Genomic DNA, 18,606 nt, shown 5'->3' with positions numbered 1-18,606 from the left:
AGCTGTTACAAAGGTCATAGGAACTACTGCTGGTTTCCATGCTCCAGTTAAAATGTCATCATATGGCTGCATGTTCATAACGCCGTCAGGAAAAGCTACCTCTAAAAACTTGATCGTACATTGTCGGTAGAAACATCTATTCATCATATTCTTCTCTTCTCACAAGGGTGATTTAGGCATTCCCGGATTCAAAGGAGAGGCTGGATTCAAAGGAGAATCTGTAAGATATACAACCCGTCATAATGACTGTCTCTCTAATTTCATTGTTTAATCATGCACAGTAGCAACCACATGCATTTGTTGAAAGGCAGGTTATGTTGAAAGGCAGGTTATGTTGAAAGGCAGGTTATGTTGAAAGGCAGGTTATGTTGAAAGGCAGGTTATGTTGAAAGGCAGGTTATGTTGAAGGGCAGGTTATGTTGAAAGGCAGGTTATGTTGAAAGGCAGGTTATGTTGAAAGGCAGGTTATGTTGAAAGGCAGGTTATGTTGAAAGGCAGGTTATGTTGAAAGGCAGGTTATGTTGAAAGGCAGGTTATGTTGAAGGGCAGGTTATGCTGGTGCTGGTTTCTTTCTGAATGGGGTGCATGTCTATCTGAGCCTTCCTCCAAAGTTCAGCATGTTCAGTTCATTTATTTGGCCTTTGACAAAAGTGTCTTTTGCATTATCGAGCAATGAGTTAGACAACATCAAGGGTAGCAACATTTTCCACTGGGCACTTCCTTCAGTCTAGGCCAGCTTTAAAGTGCTTAGTGCATGTTGAGCAGTTTGATTCTCCTAGGGACAAGTAAGTTCATCCACACCCAAAGTTGAGTGCAACAACAATATATTCAATTCATTTCATGGTGCTCTTAAAAGGCCATACAGTAAAATATAACAAACACTAATGTATGATGTGGCAGCCATCTTGTTTGATTATGACGTGATTGTAGGGTGCACCTGGTGATCATGGAGCGCTGGGTCCCATGGGAGAGGAGGGGAGGAGGGGAGGACGGGGTGACGCTGGGACTTCAGGAGCCGCTGGACCCAATGGAGAGAGAGTAAATCAGCTCTTTCACTGACTACAAGAACTTTGTCTGTCTCTGCCTCTTGTCTTTCTCTCTTTCTCTCTTTCTCTCTGTCTTTCCTCAGTACATTCAATAACAGCAAACAGCTAAATTAGTTTATTAAAATCTAAACCTTTTAGCAAATTCTGTTAAAAACAATTTGTAATTTCCAGGGTGCTCCTGGCAGTAGAGGTTTTCCTGGTCAGGATGGGTTACCTGGTCAAAAGGTAGGTTGATTTATCTTTGAATCTATAGTATAGGTCAGCAGGTATAAGTCATTGAATAATAATATTATGCCAATCAAATGCCACACTGTGATCAGGGTGCCCAAGGTGAGCGAGGACTGGGTGGATCATCTGGTGCCAAAGGTGCCGATGGTGACCCTGGACGCACTGGAGAGCCAGGTCTTCCAGGGGCACGGGTGAGATAACATACCTCTCTACCTCTCGTCAGCATTCTGTATCACAGAAGAATATTCCTTTTTGGTGATCATCATGCTTATGTTGATCCTAGATGAAATGTTTTATTAAAATCCTCCCTTTTCTTTCCTCAGGGTCTGTCAGGTCTTCTCGGCTCCCAGGGTCCTGAGGGACACCAAGGACCAATGGTGTGTGGATATGAGTCAGGAAATATATATATATATATATATATATATATACTCCCCTACCTACCTATATATATATATATATATATATAAACTCAGCAACAAAAAAAAAACTTCCCCTCACTGTAAATTGCATTTATTTTCAGCAAAATTAACATGTGTAAATATTTGTATGAACATAACAAGATTCAACAACTGAGACAAACTGAACAAGTTCCACAGACATGTGACTAACAGAAATTGAATAATGTGTCCCTGAACAAAGGGGGGGTCAACATCAAAAGTAACAGTCAGGGCCTCCCAGGTGGCGCAGTGGTTAAGGGCGCTGTACTGCAGAGCCAGCTGTGCCACCAGAGGCTCTGTCGTAACTGGCCGCGACCGGGAGGTCTGTGGGGCGACGTACAATTGTCCTAGCGTCGTCTGGGTTAGGGAGGGCTTGGCCGGTAGGGATATCCTTGTCTCATCGCGCACCAGCGACTCCTGTGGCGGGCCGGGCGCAGTACACACTAACCAAGGTTGCCAGGTGCACAGTGTTTCCTCCGACACATTGGTGCGGAGGTAACAGTCAGTATCTGGTGTGGCCACCAGCTGCATTAAGTACTGCACTGCATCTCCTCCTCATGGACTGCATCAGATTTGCCAGTTCTTGCTGTGAGATGTTACCCCACTCTTCCACCAAGGCACCTGCAAGTTCCCGGATATTTCTGGGGGGAATGGCCCTAGCCCTCACTGTCCGATCCAACAGGTGCTCAATGGGATTGAGATCCGGGCTCTTCGCTGGCCATGGCAGAACACTGACATTCCTGTTTTTCAGGAAATCACGCACAGAATGAGCAGTAAGGCTGGTGGCATTGTCATGTTGGAGGATGAGCCTGCAGGAAGGGTACCACATGAGGGAGGAGGATGTCTGCCCTGTAACGCGCAGCGTTGAGATTGCCTGCAATGACAACAAGCTCATTCCGATGATGCTGTGACACGCCGCCCCAGACCATAACGGACCCTCCACTTCCAAATTGATCCGATCATCACCCTGATGAGACAAAACCGCGACTCATCAGTGAAGAGCACTTTTTGCCAGTCCTGTCTGGTCCAAGGACGGTGGGTTTGTGCCCATAGGCGACGCTGTTGCCGGTGATGTCTGGTGAGGACCTGCCTTACAACAGGCCTACACGCCCTCAGTCCAGCCTCTCTCAGCTTATTGCGGACAGTCTGAGCACTGATGGAGGGATTGTGCGTTCCTGGTGTAACTCTGGCAGTTGTTGTTGCCATCCTGTGCCTGTCCTGCAGGTGTGATGTTCGGATGTACCGATCCCAGACGCTACAGTCTTGTTGGATGCATTTACAGTTTGTTTTGGTTGTGTTTCAGATTATGTTATGCCCAATAGAAATGAATGGTAAATAATGTATTATGGATAATCCTGAATGAATGATGAGTAAGAAAGTTTCAGATGCACAAAGATCAGGCCCCAAAACATCCTAACCTCTCCTCATTACAATAGTGTAGCATTTTGGGGGGGGGGGGGGGGGATGAAATTTGTGTGTCTGTAGATTTCTCACTCATCATTATTCATGATTCATTCATGATTATCCGTAATCATGGCAGCATCCACATTAATGTAGAAGTGTTCAGAAACATATTAAATACGCAGGGGAGTGTGTAATACATGTTTTTATCTATAGACAGGCCAAATGTGAACATACCTCTGTTTCTGTCTCTCTATCTCTCTCCCCCCTCCCTCCCTCTCTCTCTCAGGGAGGAGGAGGAGAGGATGGGGGACCAGGTCCAGCAGGGTCAGATGGTACCAGAGGTCTAGCTGGAACCATGGGTGTAGTTGGACCAAAAGGCTTTACTGTGAGTAACCCACACTTTGTGGAGATCATGTGAGTGTGTGTGTGTTCCTTTCCACAATATACAGCAGAAGCAGCTCCATTAAACCCATCACATTTAGAATGATGAATGAAATAGTGTAGTTGTTTGAATGCGTCTTCCAGGAACCATACAATGTCAGGAGAGACACTGGAATGCTACTTCTATGATATAGGAAGAGGGAAACATTGACATGTTATTGATTGTGGATCATTGTTCATTTGTCCTCACAGGGAGACCCTGGTAAGGCAGGAGAAGTGGGGACCCCAGGTGTTGCAGGACAGAGGGTAAGTACACTACACTCATCAGAGGTTCAAATATGATTTTGTAGGTGGTGGAACTGCCCCTCAAACTGGTTCATTTCCAAATATAAACTGGGTGGTTTGAGCTCTGAATGCTGATTGGCTGACAACCGTGGGGTATCAGACTGCATACCACGGGTATGACAAAACATTTATTTTTACTGCTCTAATTACGTTGGTAACCAGTTTATAATAGCAATAAGGCACCTCGGGGGTTTGTGGTATATGGCCTATATACCACAGCCAAGGGCTGTATCCAGGCACTCCACCTTGCAACGTGCCTAAGAACAGCTCTTAGCCGTGGTATATTGGCCATATACCACACCCTCTCGGGCCTTAATGCTTAAATAAAACATTTTCAGTTTCCATTCTATGCTTTCTCCCATTGTAAGCTGGTAGAACTCTGCTGTAGTACCTCATCGTACACACTGACCACTGAGGACTGTTTCTCATACAGGGGGTTAATGGGAAAGCTGGAGAGATGGGCGCTGGTGGCACTGCTGGTCCAGCAGTAAGTATCTGATTAATATGTTTCAATTAAACAATACATACCAACACAGTTTAAACTTTAAATACTGTATGGGGTTATGGTAAGCTTAAACCGTTGCTGGTTCTCCTGTCCATACCTGACTTATTTTAGGGAGTTGCAGGGAAGAGAGGAGAGCAAGGACCTCCTGGTATGAATGGCTTCCAGGTATGCTGTTTCACATGGGATTTATTGACCTTGTATTTACTAGGATAGAGACTAATGATAGTACTAATCAATAAAGGGGAAATGAGAGCTATAATGGTGTGATGTATTTCAGGGTCTACCTGGGTCTGCTGGTCCACCTGGAGAGTCTGGGAAACCAGGTGCTGAGGTACGGTATGACATCACGCCCGACTGTGACAGACAATAACCTCTGTTTACAGTTGATTTGTTTACAGCTTATTTATGTTACATTTCAACAATAGATGATTTCTTTAGATAATGAACTAAATGTTGTTATGTTGATAGACTCATGACTGGGTATGTGTGCCTTTTCCTGCAGTGGACCAAACAAAGGCACATATTAACCAGTCATGAGTCTGCCAACATAACGAAACACAGTCCATTCATTATCTACTTTAAGAATCTAGAAATGTATCATGTTTTTGAGTTGAGTTATAGATATAAAACACTACTATCAGGTTCAAATCAAATCAAATTTATTGGTCACATTAACATGGTTAGCAGATGTTAATGCGAGTGTAGCGAAATGCTTGTGCTTCTAGTTCCGACCATGCAGTAATAACTAGCAAGTAATCTAACAATTTCACAACAACTACCTAACACACACAAGTGTAAAGGAATGAATAAGAATATGTACATATAAATATATGGATGAGCGATGACCGAACGGTATAGGCAAGATGCAGTAGATGGTATAGAGTACAATATATACATATGAGATGAGTAATGTAGGGTATGTAAACATGATATAAAGTGGCAGTGTTTAAAGTGACTAGTGATACATTTATTACATCCAACGTTCATCAACGTTTCAGGGTTATTTAATGCTGCATTTACACAGGAAGGCCAATTCTGATCTTTAACCATATTATTGATAGCAGGTTGGCATTTATTGGGATGACTCATGTTCTGGAGGCAGCTCTGCAGTGTAGTCACTTGCTGGCACAGCTACAAAGTCATAAAATCAGATTTTAAACCTAACCTTAACCACAATGCTAACCTTTTGCTTAACCTTAAATTAAGACCATTTTTGTTTTCATACCTTTTTCTCGAATATATCGCCAATTTTGACTTTCGATCTGGCCCATAAACGTCAAACTGCTTCTTGGCAAAATGTATGATCTGGTTGGTCAAAAGACCAATTAGTGGAAAAAGATCAAAATTAGGCTGCCTGTGTAAACAAGTTCAAGTTGCTTTGTCGTATGCCCACGATACACATGGTATACACAGTCCAACGAAATGCTTACTTGCAGGTTCCCTCTCGACAATGTGACAACAATAAGAAATAGTAAAAGATAAGAATACGAAAATAATAAGTAGAAGATCATAAAAATGTAGCATAAGTATACATACAGGAAGTGTGTCAGGGAAGGGGATTGGACAGTAAGGAAGGTGGAAGAGGGGATTGGACAGTAAGGAAGGTGGAAGAGGGGATTGAAACAGCCTGTCTGTTGTGTTGATGAAATGTGTTTGGTATTGTCATTCCCAGGGTATCGCTGGAGAGGGAGGGACTGCTGGTCTCACAGGGCCAAGGGTAAGCCGTCTTCATAGCTGATTTATCTATTCATTTGATGCCCATTTGAATACAACCCTCAATAAGGGAAAGTAACCCTGCCCCTCTGCAGAGAAAATGCATCTTCCAACTGAAATCATAATCATATTGATATTTTTCAATACAGAAGTACAATTACCTAATACATAATGGAAACCTATCATGTGGCAAAATGCAGTTTTTTTCCCAATGAGGTTTTGTTTGAGTTCAGTCCTAATCTTCACTAGTAAAATAAGGTTTGTAACTAGGGCACTGTGTTTTTGTTAATCCTGTCACATGACCTGGTCTTTATGTAAAGATTATTCATCAAACTGTCCCCTTTTTTTTATGTCAGATGGTCCATCACCATCCTCAGACATTGCTTTCATTTTTGGTCTATTTCTCATTTCTGGAAAAAGCTTCAAATCCAGGTCATCTGATATGATTAATAACATACAGTGCTGTAAAGAAGTTGTTTGTAGCTGACCAGTGGGTGATTGTATGATTGTATCGTAGGGTGAGCGGGGCATCCCAGGAGAGAGAGGTGATGTGGGAACTAACGGACTACCGGGGCCCAAAGGTATTTCAGGAGGGCCAGGACCAGAGGGACCAAAGGTAAGTACTATAGCACATCACTTTAAAACATTGATTTATTTGTGTCTTTATTCATTCAGTCATTTAACCAGGTATCTCTTCCACGATGGAGGCCTAATGCAGATTAACAATGTAATGATGACCTCATATATCCATGTTATTTCCCACAAACATGATATGAGAGTTGTTTCTGTGTGTGTTCTTCCCCCAGGGGGGGTCTGGAACTAAAGGAACCGTTGGGGACATAGGAGCTGCAGGCCTGCAGGGGATGCCAGGGGAGAGGGGTATCCCTGGTTCTCCTGGTCCTAAAGGAGATGTGGTAAGTATCTGTGTTGGAGGGGAAGATATCAACCAAAACTTGGTTAAGTACACAAAGTACCTCCAGAGTCCAAGACACTAGAAGGAACTACAAGTTGTCAACCTTCAGAGTGGTGTATTCCATGTTATAACTGGGTGGGTTCATTCTGCAGTCCTGTTCTGCTGACCCCTCTTCTCTCCTTAGGGTTCAGTTGGTGAGAAAGGAACCGAGGGTACTGCTGGAAACGACGGGCCCGGGGTGAGAGTTACCTTACACATACATGTCTACACATACCTTTCTGAGTCACCTAAATAGATTACATCAAGGGTTTAAGCAAAAATAACATCTTAAAATGTCACCCATAACAAAATTCTGTTAGGTTCAAGTTGAATGATATGTCAAAATGTAGTGACGTCATCACAACCAGCTTTAGGCCCTGGTTTGAGTGTAGTCACCTTTTGATGCACCTTCTAGTTTCATTGGTTTCACAACCATAGTAAGTTGTTCAAAGCAAGTTGTCGAATATTTGAAATCATGTTTGTTTTTCATTTGAAGGGACTTCCTGGTCCAGTTGGACCAACAGGAGGCATTGGGCTCAGTGGTGATAAGGTAAAGCACTCACTCACTCACTCACTCACTCACTCACTCACTCTCTCTAATGTATTCATGAAGGCCTCTTTACATCATCAGTTGTCACATAGTGCTTTAATAACAGTAACCCTGCCTAGACCCTAAAGGAGCATCCAGCATACAGTCACCAACAGCACTTAGACAGACAGACTAGATGAACATACACTGTAGCAGAGAACACCTATCCATATGAAGGCCTCAGTGCCTACCACAGATACCCAGACAATATATTATATTTGTTTGTTTTAGGGAGAGGCCGGCCCTAAAGGGCCCCCTGGACGTCGAGGAGCGAGAGCAGTGGCCGTAAGTACTGCGATTCATTTTGTACAATTATTGACACACGTGAAATACTGTAAGTTGTCTTGTGTACAATTGTCCCATAGTAAAAAAAGAATTTGCAATATACTGTTAATAGTTCTCATATAGCTCTGTACTGACCTCTGACCCAACATCTGTTATAGGGAGCTTCTGGGGAGCCTGGTCCAACCGGTGCAGTAGGATTCCCTGGGTCTCCTGTGAGTGGCTTTCAAACAACGCCCAATAGTGTCAGCTATGACAGGCGCCTTCCCTGTTGTATTGTGTCCCTTGATGTTCTGTTAATTTGTCAACCTTGGCTTGGTGTTGTCTGAACAGATTGCGCTGCAAACATCCTGCTGTATAATGTTGAATAAAACATTTCAGTAATGGTCAAAGTTAATAACCATTTCCATATAACCACATAGTAACTATACCCATGGTGAGACTTGGAAGTCGTTTTGCATGGCGATGAATCTGCCCAGTAATCATGGTCATTGTGTCTGACTCTTCGCAGGGTCCCGATGGGCAACCCGGGGTCAAAGGTGAACCAGGAGAGAGGGGTCAGAAGGGTGAGGCTGGAGCACAGGGACTCCAGGGAACAGCTGGTAAACTTGGTTCCCAGGGTCCTGATGGTGTGACTGGACTAAAGGGGGCCAGAGGAACACAAGGGGCCGCGGTGAGTGAGTCGTACTGGGGGTGACGTATAAAGGCTGGAGCATTGATAGAAACACTTCCTCATGGTATTTACTGTAGAAATAGACCTGATCATGGCTACTCAGCACAGAGTAGGAATGCTTTTCCATGGTATTTACTGTAGAAATAGACCTGATCATGGCTACTCAGCACAGAGTAGGAATGCTTTTCCATGGTATTTACTGTAGAAATAGACCTGCTCATGGCTACTCAGCACAGAGTAGGAATGCCTTTCCATGGTATTCACTGTAGAAATAGACCTGATCATGGCTACTCAGCACAGAGTAGGAATGCCTTTCCATGGTATTTACTGTAGAAATAGACCTGATCATGGCTACTCAGCACAGAGTAGGAATGCTTTTCCATGGTATTTACTGTAGAAATAGACCTGATCATGGCTACTCAGCACAGAGTAGGAATGCCTTTCCAGGGAATTCACTGAATATGTAGTACAGTATGTTGATATTTTCTGATAATAATTTCATCTCATTTTCAGGGTGGGTCTGGTTTCCCAGGATTCCCCGGGGGAGTTGGTCCAGCAGGCTCCGTTGTGAGTTAATCCTACTATCGACCAATCAAATCACTTAATACCTATGAAATCACCAATAAATGATTTCATAAACAATAGAACATAGAGCAATATAGTGAAATATGTTATTCCATTACTCACGTTGTCTTTCCACTCTTCCAGGGTGAGGTAGGGGTGCCTGGAGACATTGGTACCCCAGGGAAGGCAGGTACTCCGGGACTTAGAGGCGAGAATGGAGGCCCTGGGCGTGTAGGAGAGAGAGGGGCCCCGGGCCCAGCAGGTGCCCCAGGAGACAAGGGAGAGCCTGGAGAGGATGGACCAGGGGTAAATATGAGAGAGTTACAGAAGTAAAAGTTTTAGCTGTATCGTTCAAAGTGGTTTACAGAGCGAGACTTCTCTGCCATCCTCCATTACTCTATACTTCTTTTGCTAGACTAATAAATATCTGAAGTTACCATTGGCCAATGGGATGGTCTTTGTTTCTGACAGGGCCCTGATGGGCCGGCGGGACCACCAGGTATCTCAGGACAGCGAGGTGTTGTGGGCATACCTGGAGTCAGAGGAGAGAGCGGGATGGTTGGGCCCCCCGGTACTGCTGTATGTATGGAAGTTCACATTCACCATTCATTTCTATAGAGAGTAGTATCATTATACACTGAACAGAGTCCCAATCCAAGACTCAGTCAGATATACAGCACGCTCATACACTTTCCATTTGTGTCCTGACCAGTGATGTCACACTTATTTTCCCAGGGTGCACCCGGAAAATCAGGTGCCCCCGGAACTCGGGGAGGCAAGGGTGCTGTCGGTGCAGTCGGGTTACCAGGGACAACCGGACCAAGAGGGGACCTTGGTCTTACGGTATGTGTTTCCACTTAATTGACCCATGACTGTTCTGTCTGTGGGTTCAGTGAACACATGTCCATTAAAAACCAACTGTGGATTAAAACATACTCACATACACACCTTTCATTCATGTGGGAATTATAATAGTTCCCCTGAAATGCAGGTCTTTACTGTAACAGAAGGATACTGTACTATACAGCGCAGGTAAACTTAATGCAGCAATCTGTCTTTACAGGGGAATGCTGGGTCTGATGGGGTACCTGGCAAGGATGGACTTATAGGAGCCAGGGTAAGACACAACTACAGATGGACAAGAAACTTTATGGAAATGTATGATCAAACCATTTCACCAGAAAATGTGTCTGCCTGTCGTTCTGTTTCTGTCTGTCTGTCTGTCTGTCTGTCTGTCTGTCTGTCTGTCTGTCTGTCTGTCTGTCTGTCTGTCTGTCTGTAGGGAGATAGAGGGAATCCTGGTGCTGAGGGTCTTGCTGGAACTCCGGGGCTTCATGGCTCTGTTGGTCCAGTCGGCACCTCTGGAGTCCCTGGGAAGAGAGGAGACAATGTGAGTAATCTGGACATTGCCACAATGCCATCGCAGAGTTTACCACACCAACGTTCAGAGCCTTCTAGCCTTGAGACATGACTGTAGACCCTTATGGCGTTAGAGGTCATAGGAGTCTACAGTGTTTGAGGTCAAAACCCAGTACGAAAATGTCTGCACTCACTACTGTAACTCACTCCTGTCTTCTCTGGATAAGAGAGTCGGCTAAATGACTAAATGTAAAAATGTAATGTTTCAGGGTTAAGAGCTGTCATTTCCCTTGACATTGTTTTTTTGTTTTTCAACACTAGGGTGCTAGAGGGCCTCCAGGACCCCAGGGACAATCAGGGATCCGGGGGAAGCTGGTAAGAACACCTCTCTTACATTTCCTATGAAGTAAGTACACTACTAGTGGTAGTAGTATGCCTGTTGATGAAGTAGAGTACACTACTAGTGGTAGTAGTATGCCTGTTGATGAAGTAGAGTACACTAGTAGTGGTAGTAGTATGCCTGTTGATGAAGTAGAGTACGCTACTAGTGGTAGTAGTATGCCTGTTGATGACGTAGAGTACGCTAGTAGTGGTAGTAGTATGCCTGTTGATGAAGTAGAGTACGCTAGTAGTGGTAGTAGTATGCCTGTTGATGAAGTAGAGTACACTAGTAGTGGTAGTAGTATGCCTGTTGATGAAGTAGAGTACACTAGTAGTGGTAGTAGTATGCCTGTTGATGAAGTAGAGTACACTACTAGTGGTAGTAGTATGCCTGTTGATGAAGTAGAGTACGCTAGTAGTGGTAGTAGTATGCCTGTTGATGAAGTAGAGTACGCTAGTAGTGGTAGTAGTATGCCTGTTGATGAAGTAGAGTACGCTAGTAGTGGTAGTAGTATGCCTGTTGATGAAGTAGAGTACACTAGTAGTGGTAGTAGTATGCCTGTTGATTCGTAAATACTGTATAAACTAGTGATATGCAAAATCTGTTTACTTTTTTCCCGAACCAATATTGGTATCATATCAGTTTGAATGAATAGCATCGAAACAGTTGACTAACATCGCACTTCCAAGGCTTTGTAAAGTTCAGACAGCTGCTTGCTGATTGCCCATTGGGTCAGGTGTGAATGCCCGTGGTCCTGACCTACCCAACCAGTTCGAATAAAATGGGAAGCCCGTTCCAAGTTTTGTCGCATGCAGTGAAAAGTCTGTCTTGCAAACCCAACAGTGCAATAATCAATAACAATGTATTACTAGGGGAAAAAACACACACAGGAAATAAGAATAAGAAATATGATATACACAATAAAGTAAGTAAGCATACTATACTGTATACAGGACATATTTAAAAAGTCAGTTCCAATACCATATTTACATGTGCAGGGATACTGGAGTGATGGGGGTAGATATGTATGGGGTAAGATGACTAGGCAACAGGATATAAGTTGAACAGAGTAGCGACATCTTGCATGTGAGTAGGTGTGTAGAGTCAGTATAAATGTATGTGCATATTATGTGTGAGTGTGTAAATGATGGAGTGAGTGTTTGTGTGTGTGTGTTGGAGTGACAGTGAGTGTGAGTGTGTGTTGGAGTGACAGTGAGCGTGAGCGTGTGTTGGAGTGACAGTGAGTGTGAGTGTGTGTTGGAGTGGCAGTGAGTGTGTGTTGGAGTGGCAGTGAGTGTGAGCGTGTGTTGGAGTGACAGTGAGTGTGAGCGTGTGTTGGAGTGACAGTGAGTGTGAGTGTGTGTTGGAGTGACAGTGAGTGTGAGCGTGTGTTGGAGTGACAGTGAGTGTGAGCGTGTGTTGGAGTGACAGTGAGTGTGAGTGTGTGTTGGAGTGACAGTGAGTGTGAGTGTGTGTTGGAGTGACAGTGAGTGTGAGTGTGTGTTGGAGTGAGTGTGAGCGTGTGTTGGAGTGACAGTGAGTGTGAGTGTGTGTTGGAGTGACAGTGAGTGTGAGCGTGTGTTGGAGTGACAGTGAGTGTGAGCGTGTGTTGGAGTGACAGTGAGTGTGAGTGTGTGTTGGAGTGACAGTGAGTGTGAGTGTGTGTTGGAGTGACAGTGAGTGTGAGTGTGTGTTGGAGTGACAGTGAGTGTGAGTGTGTGTTGGAGTGACAGTGAGTGTGAGTGTGTGTTGGAGTGACAGTGAGTGTGAGTGTGTGTTGGAGTGACAGTGAGTGTGAGTGTGTCAGACAGTGGAAAGATTGAAATAAAAGGTCAATAAAGATACAGAGTTAACTCAGATTGTCTGTGTAGCTACAGTATTTTGTTAGCTATTTATCAGTCGTATTGCTTGGGGATAGAAGCTGTTCAAGAGCCTGTTGGTTTCAGACTTGATGCACCGGTGTCTCTTGCCGTGCGGCAGCAGAGAAGTCATAGTAGTAGCCATAGTAGTAGCCTATGTAGTAGTCTATGGCTTGGGGGGTTGGAGTCATTGACGACTTGATCGCCCATCAACAGGTAGTGAAGTATACTAAAGAGCCTGTGAGAGGGTTCTGTGCCTACAGAACCGCTATTACGATATGCCTTGCTCATATCGATATCAATATCAAACGATATCGAAATCATATTGAATTCTCAATATTGGTGTCCAGCATTAACATGAATCTATGCTACTGACACAGGAACCTGTATCTATTGACAGACCAGTAAACCCATGTTGTATTAGTCTCAATGAGTGTTGATCTGTATAAATCTGCTCACAGTAATTTACAGCAAATGTTCATGTCGTTTTTTTTTCAATCCTAGGGGCCTCAAGGGCCACAGGGAGACAGGGGAGCCAAAGGAGACCAAGGAGAGAGAGGGCAGAAAGGCCACAGAGGCTTCACTGGATTGCAAGGCTTACCTGGGACAACTGTGAGTAAAAACTGCCCAAGCACCATTAAAAGGCATAATCTGTCATTTCATTTATGGAAAATCTTATTAACTTGGCAAAATCAATGAAATGCTTTTATTATTAATTATGTCAGTCAATAACAGGTTAATCAATGGCCTTCTGTTTGTAGGGACAATCTGGGGATGTTGGAGCTCGAGGAATTGTAGGACCTACTGGACACAGAGTAAGTACACTGAATAAGCTGTCAATGCCTCAGTATAATGGTCCATTTGTGTGTGCTGTTTGTTTCCCTTTATAAATCCCATTGTGTTTCTCATCAGGGGCCCCCTGGTGTGGTTGGCCCCGCAGGAGGTGATGGACAAATCGGGCTGACCGGGCCCATGGGATCTCCTGGATCAAGAGGAACCAGTGGAGACATCGGACCTCAGGTGAGACGTTAGAGACTAGTGGTTCTGTTGTCATTATGCTGGTTGGAACCAGGCTTTGGGTGTTGATACATTGCTTCTCCAATAGAAGTGACACATTCAGTGTTTCTAATGCAAATAAGTCATACCTGTGACACATTCAGTGTTTCTAATGCAAATAAGTCATACCTGTGACACATTCAGTGTTTCTAATGCAAATAAGTCATACCTGTGACACATTCAGTGTTTCTAATGCAGATAAGTCATACCTGTGACACATTCAGTGTTTCTAATGCAAATAAGTCATACCTGTGACACATTCAGTGTTTCTAATGCAAATAAGTCATACCTGTGACACATTCAGTGTTTCTAATGCAGATAAGTCATACCTGTGACACATTCAGTGTTTCTAATGCAAATAAGTCATACCTGTGACACATTCAGTGTTTCTAATGCAGATAAGTCATACCTGTGACACATTCAGTGTTTCTAATGCAAAGAAAGTCAACAAGCAGACATGGCATATCAAAGGACAGTAACATACCTGTTTCTTGACTTCTCTCCTCTTTCCCAGGGGCCTCCTGGGGATGCTGGTCCCCCTGGTCCCCCAGGGACCCCTGGCCCTCCCACTGCTGGGGCTAATATGTTTGGCTTCAGCAGCTCCTTCGACTACGACTACGGCGAGGACCAGGATGGACCACCTCCACCCCCAGAGTTTAACGGGGATGAATCAGCCCCCCCTCAACCCCCTCCAGAGTCCAACTGGATCGACTCTGGCCCCCATCCCCCTCCAGAGTTCAACGACGATGAGGCGCGTCCCAATAATGCCTCGACCGTCCTCGGGGCAGACCAGAGCGTCCAGACCACGCTGAAGAGCCTCAGTGGAAACCTGCAGAACATGAAGTGTCCCGATGGCAGCCAGGCCAACCCCGCCAAAACCTGCCAGGACATCAAGCAGTGCCACCCCCTTAAAAAGACCGGTAGGTCCCCTTTTCACCACAGACTGTTTTCTTCTCTAGTTTTTAACTACTCAAAAGTCCAGTATGTCCACTTTTCACCACAGATTGTCTTCTTCTCTTGTTTTTAACTGCTATTTGTCTTGCCTATTCTTTACTCAAGCGTTTGATTTGCTGCGACGTAGTTAGGGTGTTATAAATGAATTTGGATGGATGGATATACTCGTTAGGTGATATTAACTTTATTGACAAGTGGAGTCTGTGTGTCTAATAGATGATGAGGTAGCTGATATGTATCTACTGTATGATCTGATACTTGGTCTTTCCATATCCAGGAGACTACTGGCTGGACCCCAACCAGGGCAGTACCAAGGATGTTATCAAGGTGTTCTGCAACATGGAGACTGGTGAGACCTGCATCTCAGCCCACCCCATCTCAGCCAGCATCCCTCGCAAAACATGGTGGACCAAATCCACTCCCACTGCCAGCAAACCTGTCTGGTTTGGAGCAAATATGAATGGAGGAACTAAAGTGAGTATATAAAATATACCCGATGTCTATTCAATGAACGCAAGATAGCTTTACACTGTGGATACCTCTAAAGCGGACAACTGCTTCTATGAATAAACCAGCTACCATACTGTAGAATAAATTCACCAAGCACAATACTGCTTTAAAAACATACATCCTCTGCTGCCTTGATTATATAGCAATGGAAGACTTCTTTCTGTCAGAAAAATAGCTGGAAATGTTTGTGAAAAACTGTTACACTTCCAGGTGTATTTTTCTAACATTGATGTAAAAACTGAAATGCTAATTATTGTATAATAGTGTCCCTGTGAAATACTTTTTTTCAATAAACTTCTGATTCCAGTTTAGCTACGGCAACAAGGAGGAGCTGCCCAACGCCGTAACCATTCAGATTAGGCTGATCCGCCTGCTTTCTAAGGAGGGTGTCCAGAATGTCACCTACCACTGCAAGAACAGCGTGGCCGTGAATGATGGAGCCACAGGCAACCTGAAGAAGGCTCTGATCCTCAAGGGCTCCAACGGACAGGAGGTCAAGGTTCAGGGCAACTCCCGCCTCAGATACACTGTCCTGGAGGATGGCTGCTCCGTAAGTCACCTAACTACCTACCTACAGTACCTACCTACCTATACCTACAGTACAGTATGCCTACCTACCTATACCTACAGTACAGTATGTCTACCTACCGATACCTGCCTGCCTGCCTACCTACCTATACCTACAGTACAGTATGCCTACCTACCTATACCTGCCTGCCTGCCTACCTACCTACCTATACCTACTTCTACCTACAGTATACCTAGCTACATGCGTACCTACCTCACTAAACCTACTTCTACCTACAGTATACCTACCTACCTAACTTCCTACCTACCTACCTACCTACCTACCTAACTTCCTACCTACCTACCTACCTACCTACCTACCTACCTACCTACCTACCTACCTACCTACCTACCTACCTACCTACCTACCTACCTACCTACCTATACTACCGGTCAAAAGTTTTAGAACACCTACTCATTCAAGGGTTTTCTTTATTTTTTACGAGCATCTACATTGTAGAATAATAGTGAAGACATCAAAACTATGAAATAACACACATGGAATCATGTTGTAACCAAAAAAGTGTTAAATAGCCACCCTTTTCCTTGATGACAGCGTTGCACACTCTTGGCATTCTCTCAACCAGCTTCATGAGAGAGTCACCTGGAATGCATTTCAATTAATAGGTGTGCCATGTTAAAATATAATTTATGGAATTTCTTTCCTTCTTAATGAGTTTGAGCCAATCAGTTGTGTTGTGACAAGGTAGGGTTGACTCTCATGAGGACCGACACAGGAAAGGAAGACCCAGAGTTAAGGGGGTAGACAGAAGATAGCCCTATTTGGTAAAAGACCAAGTCCATATTATGGCAAGAACAGCTCAAATAAGCAAAGAGAAATGACAGTCAATCATTACTTTAAGACATGAATTTCAGACAATACGGAACATTTTAAGAACCTTGAATGTTTTTTTAAGTGCAGTCGTAAAAACTATCAAGCGCTATGATGAAACTGGCTCTCATGAGGATCTCCACATGAATGGAAGTCCCAGAGTTACCTCTGCTGCAGAGGATAAGTTCATTAGAGTTACCAACCACAGAAATTGAAGCCCAAATAAAGGCTTCATAGAGTTCAAGTAACAGACACATTTCAACATCAACTGTTCAGAGGAGACTGTGTGAATCAGGCCTTCATGGTCAAATTGCTGCAAAGAAACCCCTACTAAAGACACCAATAATAAGAAAAGACTTGCTTGGTCCAAGAAACACGAGCAATGGACATTAGACCGGTGGAAACTTGTCCTTTGGTTTGCAGTGCAAATTGGAGATTTTTGGTTCCAACAGCTGTGTCTTTGTGAGATGTGGGTGAACAGATCTCTGCTTATGTTTTTTATTTAACTAGGCAAGTCAGTTAAGAACAAATTCTTATTTTCAATGACGGCCTGGGAACAGTGGGTTAACTGCCTGTTCAGGGGCAGAACGACAGATTTGTACCTTTTCAGCTCGGGGATTTGAACTTGCATCCTTCCAGTTACTAATCCAACGCTCTAACCACTAGACTACCCTGCCGCCCTATGTATTTCCCACTGTAAGGCATGGAGGAGGAGGTGTTATGGTGTGGGGGTGCTTTTCTGGTGACACTGTCTGTGATTTATTTAGAATATAAGTCACACCTAACCAGCATGGCTACCACAGCATTCTGCAGTGATACGCCATCGCATCTGGTTTGGGCTTAGTGGGACTATCATTTGTTTTTCAACAGGGCTATGACCCAACACACCTCCAGGCTGTGTAAGGGCTATTTTACCAAGAAGGAGAGTGATGGAGTGCTGCATCAGGTAACCTGGCCTCCACAATCACTCGACCTCAATCAAATTGAGATGGTTTGGGATGAGTCGGACCGTAGAGTGAAGGAAAAGCAGCCTACAAGTGCTCAGCATATATGGGAACTCATTGAAGACTGTTGGAAAAGCATTCCAGGTGAAGCTGGTTGAGAGAATGCCAATAGTGTGCAAAGCTGTCATAAAGGCAAAGATTGGCTATTTGGAGAATCTCAAATATAAAATATATTTTGATTTGTGTAACACTTTTTTGGTTACTACTTGTTTCTATATTTGTTATTTCATAGTTTTGACGTCTTCATTATTATTCTACAATGTAGAAAACAGTAAAAATAAAGAAAAACCCTTGAATGGGTAGGTGTTCTAAAACTTTTGACCAGTGGTGTACTTCTACCTACAGTATGCCTACTGTACCTACCCACACCTACTTCTACCTACAGGATTCCTACTGTACCTACCTACCTACACCTACTGTACCTATACCTACTTCTACCTACAGGATACCTACTGTACCTACCTATCTACCTATACCTACTTCTACCTACAGGATACCTACTGTACCTACCTGTACCTATACCTACTTCTACCTACAGGATACCTACTGTACCTACCTACCTACACCTACTGTACCCACAGGATACCTACTGTACCTACCTACCTATACCTACTGTACCTACAGGATACCTACTGTACCAACCTACCTACAGGATACCTACTGTACCTACCTACCTATACCTACTTCTACCTACAGGATACCTACTGTACCTACCCACACCTACTTCTAGCTACAGGATACCTACTGTACCTACCCACACCTACTTCTACCTGCAGGATACCTACTGTACCTACCTACCTATACCTACAGGATACCTACAGTACCTACATACCTACCTACTTCTACCTACAGGATACCTACTGTACCTACCTACACCTACTTCTACCTACAGGATACCTACTGTACCTACCTACACCTACTTCTACCTACCTACCTACACCTACTTCTACCTACAGCACATATG

At 44.0% G+C, this 18,606-nt stretch overlaps 1 protein-coding gene across 1 annotated transcript in view; it reads left to right on the top strand.

Moving 5' to 3' along the window:
* LOC139413991 (collagen alpha-2(V) chain-like) overlaps window positions 1–17,115 on the top strand; it is a 30,117-nt gene extending 13,002 nt beyond the window's left edge. The window contains exons 22-53 of the mRNA XM_071161876.1: window positions 167–220; window positions 931–1,038; window positions 1,218–1,271; window positions 1,367–1,465; window positions 1,598–1,651; window positions 3,402–3,500; window positions 3,749–3,802; window positions 4,275–4,328; window positions 4,458–4,511; window positions 4,624–4,677; window positions 6,019–6,063; window positions 6,577–6,675; window positions 6,866–6,973; window positions 7,157–7,210; window positions 7,508–7,561; window positions 7,832–7,885; window positions 8,044–8,097; window positions 8,394–8,555; window positions 9,069–9,122; window positions 9,264–9,425; window positions 9,591–9,698; window positions 9,855–9,962; window positions 10,183–10,236; window positions 10,402–10,509; window positions 10,800–10,853; window positions 13,224–13,331; window positions 13,481–13,534; window positions 13,632–13,739; window positions 14,290–14,695; window positions 15,007–15,203; window positions 15,547–15,789; window positions 17,062–17,115. Of these exons, the coding sequence (XP_071017977.1) occupies window positions 167–220; window positions 931–1,038; window positions 1,218–1,271; window positions 1,367–1,465; window positions 1,598–1,651; window positions 3,402–3,500; window positions 3,749–3,802; window positions 4,275–4,328; window positions 4,458–4,511; window positions 4,624–4,677; window positions 6,019–6,063; window positions 6,577–6,675; window positions 6,866–6,973; window positions 7,157–7,210; window positions 7,508–7,561; window positions 7,832–7,885; window positions 8,044–8,097; window positions 8,394–8,555; window positions 9,069–9,122; window positions 9,264–9,425; window positions 9,591–9,698; window positions 9,855–9,962; window positions 10,183–10,236; window positions 10,402–10,509; window positions 10,800–10,853; window positions 13,224–13,331; window positions 13,481–13,534; window positions 13,632–13,739; window positions 14,290–14,695; window positions 15,007–15,203; window positions 15,547–15,789; window positions 17,062–17,115 (3,132 nt within the window). The remainder of the gene's footprint in view (window positions 1–166; window positions 221–930; window positions 1,039–1,217; window positions 1,272–1,366; window positions 1,466–1,597; window positions 1,652–3,401; window positions 3,501–3,748; window positions 3,803–4,274; window positions 4,329–4,457; window positions 4,512–4,623; window positions 4,678–6,018; window positions 6,064–6,576; window positions 6,676–6,865; window positions 6,974–7,156; window positions 7,211–7,507; window positions 7,562–7,831; window positions 7,886–8,043; window positions 8,098–8,393; window positions 8,556–9,068; window positions 9,123–9,263; window positions 9,426–9,590; window positions 9,699–9,854; window positions 9,963–10,182; window positions 10,237–10,401; window positions 10,510–10,799; window positions 10,854–13,223; window positions 13,332–13,480; window positions 13,535–13,631; window positions 13,740–14,289; window positions 14,696–15,006; window positions 15,204–15,546; window positions 15,790–17,061) is intronic.
* Window positions 17,116–18,606: the final 1,491 nt, after the last annotated feature.

This window comes from Oncorhynchus clarkii, chromosome 7 (assembly GCF_045791955.1).
Source record: "Oncorhynchus clarkii lewisi isolate Uvic-CL-2024 chromosome 7, UVic_Ocla_1.0, whole genome shotgun sequence".
NCBI classification, from domain to species: Eukaryota; Metazoa; Chordata; class Actinopteri; order Salmoniformes; family Salmonidae; genus Oncorhynchus; species Oncorhynchus clarkii.
Note: the sequence above shows the minus strand (reverse complement) of the source record. Positions and strands in the feature narration are given on the sequence as shown.